General features: G+C 46.6%; 1 protein-coding gene across 1 annotated transcript; it reads right to left on the reverse strand.

Moving 5' to 3' along the window:
• Positions 1–418: 418 nt before the first annotated feature.
• Positions 419–2,101, reverse strand: LOC119386281 (septin-7). Its single transcript, XM_037653608.2, has one exon. The coding sequence runs from the start codon at positions 2,099–2,101 to the stop codon at positions 419–421; it is 1,683 nt and encodes a 560-aa protein (XP_037509536.2).
• Between the last annotated feature and the right edge of the window lie 4,373 nt (positions 2,102–6,474).

A 6,474-nucleotide genomic window follows, 5' to 3' on the forward strand; every position in this document is an offset into this window, starting at 1 on the left:
CAGCACGTACCATTAAACAAGGATATCTTCTCAAACTCCTGAGACAGACTGTGAGCACAGATGAAAGAAAAATGCATTCCCAATTCCTACCACCTTTTCAGATGGTCATCCAATCGAAACACATCGTCCGGGTACGGATCATAATTTGCCGGGAAACACAGATGGGATGTACACATTTCCACGCAATTGCCATGCAAGAAAGCACAGGCTGTTTGAGGAAAATAATTTATAAGCAAAGGAAGACATCTCCAATAGTCAGCTTCGACAGCCATTACAGGAACGAGGTGTGGAACTGTGGCAGTCTATCAAAAGTAGAGCACGATGCAAACGCAGGAAGGAAAACTCCCTTCCTGCACATCAGCGTTTCCAAGCAGAGAAGCTGCAGTGTGGCTATTATGAGGTGCTCTCGTTCCTTCCATCAGTTGCCATCATCTTTCCATTCCGTATGTTCTTCAGAATCGCGCAAGGTTATGTTTTTGCGAAAGATGTTTTCCTTGTCCTCGTAGACTGCTTCAAACTTGGTCTTGTCGTCTTCAAAGTTTCTGCGCTTCTCTTTCAGTTTCATCTTCTTCTGCTCGAGGTCCTTCATCATCTGTTCATGCTTTCTCAAGGCGCCCACTTCCATCTCTTTGAGAGTTTGTGTTTTCTCTTGAATCTTTATCTTGAATCCTTGTTCCATTACTTTTCTCGTTCGCAGCAGGCTAGCTTCGTTTTCTTTCAGCTCGTGTTTGATACGCGACAGGAGGTTATTGTTGAGACTAGCACGATCTGGTTCTTCCGGCCGTTTGAGAATAGCCAGCTTTTGTCGGCGATAGTTTTCGTAGTGAACGTCGTTCGTGACTTGCTTCAGGTCTTGAGTGTTGGTCCTAATAAGCATATCCCGCAACGCATTATAGTCGCAAATATCAGAGTTTTCGATGTCTACAACTCCCCAAGGGTAACTGCGACCCTTGAATTTTCGACCGTTCGCTTCCATCGTCGTATCGCTGCCGATTACAGCGAATGGAACACGTTCTTTGAGCGAACTTTGCAGCTTTCTTTCTTCCTCATCTTCAGCATTCGGAAATTCGTAAAGGCTAATCTTATTCCATCTAATCTCTCTCAAGATCATACGCTTGAACCTCCTGCACTCCTCCGCTGTCATAGTGTCCGCTTTGGCGATCACTGGGACGAGGTTCACTTTATCATGCAATCTTTTCATGAATTCGATATCCAGGGGTCTGAGCCCATGTACCACTGGCGGGATAAAGTACAGGCAGCAGTGGACTCGGTTATCGCGGAAAGCCTCTCGACGAACTCTGGATTCAGCGGTGAAGTACTGCGCGTTCATAGCTTCTATGTAGTCGGATATTGGCTGCCAGGACAGGTTGTTGTCTACGGCATCGCCGAAGCCTGGCGTGTCCACAACGGTCAGTGTGAGGTCGACGCTGCCTTCCCTTAGCCTAACTCGCGTAGCTTCGACGCACGTCGTTTTCTTGACGCGATGAGACGGCCCAGGGTATTCGCTTCCGTAGATGTTAGCCATGAACATGGAGTTGACGAGCGTCGACTTACCAAGCCCGGATTCACCAACTACCATGAGGGTGAACTCGAAGCCCTTCCTGATCACCCGGCGATAAACTTGGTTAGGTAAGCTTGCGAAGCCCGCATAGCTGTGAGAAGCGCTGATGTTATCGGCCATCGATGCGTACGTAAACGGCGCGGATACCACGGCGGCACTCGAAAGTACGCCAGCGCACTCATTCCTTCGGACAGCGCAGTGTGAGGAAACCAGGTTGGCGCTCTTGGAAGTCGAAACCTTGGAACATTCCTTGTTTTCGTCAAAATTGGAATCCCGACAATCGGTGCACAACTTTGAAAGTTCAGTTTGTTCTTCGTCTGAGGGTAGGCAGTCAGAGGTCAGCGTCAGTGACGAACGTGAGGGCGCCTTTTGCCGGTCAGGCCTTGGAGGCGTGGACGACGACCGCGATGAACGCCGGATGCCGTGGTGGCATGATTGGCCGAAGAACCGCCTCAGGATCGGGTAACAGCTGCCTGGCCGTGCAGAGACCCCGGTGGCCGAGTCCGAAGAACTAGAACGATGCGGCAGGACTGGCATCATCCAGGACTAAGACAAAACAAATAGCCACAATTGACCTCCGAATCCTCTACATCAACAGTGTCCACAAGCTTCTTTCCTATGTCGTGGTGCTTGCCCACTACGGGGAATTGGCCGAGAATCCGGTGGTTAAGTAGATGGGAGATAAGGGACTGTTCTCGTCCATGTTTGTTTTGCGCAGCACCTTGCTTAATGATTCTTGTGCACTTTAGCAGAACAGACTGTTGGGCTATAGTTGGCTATCCATGAGCAGTGAAACATTAAGCCCAAAAAACGATGAACACGGTAAAGGGAAACAGACAACGTAATGGCGCTACTAACAACGTCTACTAACAAACAGTATTCTTGTGTATATTCGTGGATCGTTACAATAGCACCAGGCGGCTCACAAACGTGTTTTTATATATATAATCTTTCCCGGCGGCATGTTCGCACGTGCAAACTTTTGTTGCGAAAATGTTTACGTAAGACATGGGGTAACCTTGCGGATCTTGGATTGTCCCGACATTACGGGCTTGACCAATAGGGAATGGAGCACAGTTAATAAGCCTATTCGCATATGAGGAGCTAGACACGATAGTCGTCTCCACGTGTGACACCATAGAGCAGACGGCCTCCACAACGGTGTCTAAAGGACTCTGGCGTGCGTGAAGAATGAACGCAACCTCGTGCCTCTCGAAACAATTAGAACCAGAAGCGCCTTTATCCACGGCTTTCTCTCATCGTAAAGCACAGTTTTGAACTTTGCTTCGCTGCGTATGAGTGAATCAACATTGCTCGTTTTCTACAGCGGAACTCTTAAGCTTGGCGTTGCGCCGTTAACCGTAGACAGAAAACTACCATCTTCATGGACCGGCACGCGCTCTCTTCTTCCTCTTCGCCTTCTTCAACTTCTGCTTCGCTCCCAGAACACGTGCGCCGATTTATCCGGCGTGATATGCGATAACTCTGGTGGGCGAGAGAACGAGCACAGAGAGAAAGAAAGAAAGAGAGAGAGAACTATTAGAAGAAGCGAGCGAGCTGCGGACGACTTTTAAATGCGCCCGTTGCGCTCCTCGCGCCATCTCGCTGGTAATGAAGAAACGATTATAGGCCTAAGCGCCTGCTGTCTCGGAGTACTGCCAGCGGTAAAGGGTGTGTAATAACGCTCGCCGTTAGCTTCCTGGACGATCTGCGTTTTGTGGCGTAGCGGTTAGCGCCACGCGCTGCGGAGCGAGAGGTCGCTGGTTCGATTCCGCGCTTCGGAAGCATTTTTCTGAATTATATTTCTTTGGGACTTTTACATATATACACATACTTATACATATACGGTGCATGACGGCGGCGACGGCGACGGCAAAAACCAGCCGAGACTATCCATACAATTGCTATCGCAATAAAAAAAGATAGAGAGAGAGAAATTCTATTGGCGAAGCGGGATTTGAGCCTGCGTACCCGCGAACCGAAGGCGAGCGTCGTAACCACTCGGCTATCCAGGCCTTCTGTAGATAATAGTATAGCAAGGGGGTGGGAAAGGGAAGGGAGGAGGAGGAAAAGGAGGAGGGGAGAGAGTACATCATAGCACAGAAGGAGAGAAACAGCGAGAAAGAAAGGTAAGAAAGACATAAAGAGAGAGAGAGAAAGAAAGATAGTAAGAGCGAGAAAGAGAAAGAAATATATCAAAAGAGAAATAAAGAAATAGAAACAAACAGACACAAAAAGACATAGAAAAAAGAGGGAGATGACAGAGGAAGAAAGAAAGAGAAAAATAAAGAGAAACCAAGAAGGCCCTCCAGCTCCGTACATCCTTCAGGCTTGGCACCCACAAGTGCGAATAAGCTGCCTTCATTTTTTTATTATATGTATTCAAGGAGGCACCTGTAAACTACGCCGGCTTCTACTCTCACTTCGTATACGGGCCCCAAATAATGTTAATGGCTACAAGAAATGATGCAATGAAAAACAGTTTCCAATTTCAAATACACATACGCAACATTAACACACAAATACCAATGATATTTCTGATGAGTTCAGAAATCTTCATGGTGGTAGTAGAGAGAAATAACAAACTTTAATGAAATTCGCGGAGATGTTAGCCCGATTACGACCCTCTTTGGTTGCAACTACAGCACTCGCGAACATGCACACAAGAACCAAGCTAAGGCGGTTGCAGAAGTTATTACGGAAACACAAATACGTGAAAACAAATTATATTTCCGCAAATGCAATGTTATCAATGTTACAAGAATAAAATTTATAGCAACCTTAAAATGTTCTCGAAACTTCAAGAAACTGTTCTGCACCGTGTTACAATTTTTATGAAGACCCAAGCTCTTAGCTGTAAGTATACTGGCCCTGCGTACGGAGGATGCATCTTTATCGAAAGCCTCACGTGATGGGTATCGTATCTCTGTGGTTTAAAAACAAAACACAGAAGAATACATAGGCCATCTTGTAAAAACTCTTCAGCTTCGTCGCACATGTAAGTTCTATTATTAAAAGCTGACTGTGGTCATCTTGCGTAACCACACGGAGTTGTCGAGAACTTGAACACTTCACGTGAAGGACATTTCACAACTGCAGGCAACGCGGTTGTCACGGTTGGCCGAAAAGCCCTGATTGATTAACCGGCGTCGAAGTTGCAGCAATAGTGGTCTATAGGCAAGGTTAGGCTTTATATGACAACGAAAGGCGCTTAGGCGAAGTGCACTTTTGTTGTTTCTAATGTGTACACACGTCAACCATCAAAGCCGCACGCGCTGCCAACTTAGAGCGGTTGTCAAACAATTTAGCGGCCCCGCCACGATGGTCATGGCGCTCGGCTGCTGACCCGAAGGTCGCGGGATCGAATCCCGGCCGCGGCGGCTGCATTTTCGATGGAGGCGAAAATGTTTGAGGCCCGTGTGCTTATATTTAGGTGCACGTTAAAGAACCCCATGTAGTTGAAATTTCCGGAGCCCTCCACTACGGCGTCTCTCATAATTATATCGTGGTTTTGGGACGTTAAACTCCTGATATTATTATTAAACAATATAGTGGGCAACCAACATGCTCCGAGACCGCGCGCTTTGCAATATTAAAGGGACACTAAAGGCAAATATTAAGTCGACGTTGATTGTTGAAATAGCGGTCCAGAAACCTCGTAGTGCTACTTTTACGCCGAGGAAGTGCTTATTTTGAAATAAAATCACGTTTTAGTGGTCCGCATCGCGTTAGCGCACTTCAAATCACCCGCCCGAAATCAGTCTTTCACACGTCACTGCTGCCGTGCCCAACATTGCCCGCCTTTACTGCGCGGCGGCGTGCACTGGCGGCGTGCACCATTCAGGCATCCGGCAACATCACATGAATGCGGCATTTTGTCGAACTTTCTGTCAGAGCGACTTTCACGAGCGCGCAAAACACACGCGGCAGTACGCGGTACCGAAACTACAACTGAGACGCGACCGCGTGAGCGAAGCAGGGCGCCGGGCGAAGCACAGTTCGGCGAAAACGGCACCTTTGAACCACGTGCGCCGTTCCCCATGGCAACGCCAAGGAGGTTCTTTTTTCCATGAATCAAACAGAAACAAACAAACAGCATTTTATTACATCTCTTGATGCACGGAAGGTTCTTATTTTATTGCTGCTAGTTTTATTACTAGTGATTAATTGTAGGCAGACTCTCATACGTCATCGGGATCATTTTGAAAATGTGTCGCTCGTGGCGCTCATCGTGTGGTACATTTAGCTTAATTTCTCGGTAAGTAGGACACTGCTGTTGATAATATTGCCGTTTTAGACGTTGTCATACATTGAGCTTTCACTCTGACATAAATTGTTATTTGCCTTTAGCGTCCCTTTAAGCGTGGCCATACACTTACGCACACGCGGGGTTCTATCTATCTATCTATCTATCTATCTATCTATCTATCTATCTATCTATCTATCTATCTATCTATCTATCTATCTATCTATCTATCTATCTATCTATCTATCTATCTATCTATCTATCTATCTATCTATCTATCTATCTATCTATCTATCTATCTATCTATCTATCTATCTATCTATCTATCTATCTATCTATCTATCTATCTATCTATCTATCTATCTATCTATCTATCTATCTATCTATCTATCTATCTATCTAGCTAGCTAGCTAGCTAGCTAGCTAGCTAGCTAGCTAACTGCCTCTGGGCGCTCTCTTGGTCGTCTCCATAACTTGTAATACACCAAAATTCTCATAGCATGGGATTGATCAGTGTATGACGAGCACTTTCCAGAGCTACCAGCCTCGACCTAACCAATGCAAAAGGTGACTTTAGGTTCCGACATGTCGCCGGCTCTATCGAAACAATCTGTCGACGACATGACCCGGCTAGCAAACAGGTCTCTAGACATTGTCTTCGACCATG

Source organism: Rhipicephalus sanguineus, chromosome 3, assembly GCF_013339695.2.
Source record: "Rhipicephalus sanguineus isolate Rsan-2018 chromosome 3, BIME_Rsan_1.4, whole genome shotgun sequence".
Lineage (NCBI taxonomy): Eukaryota > Metazoa > Arthropoda > Arachnida > Ixodida > Ixodidae > Rhipicephalus > Rhipicephalus sanguineus.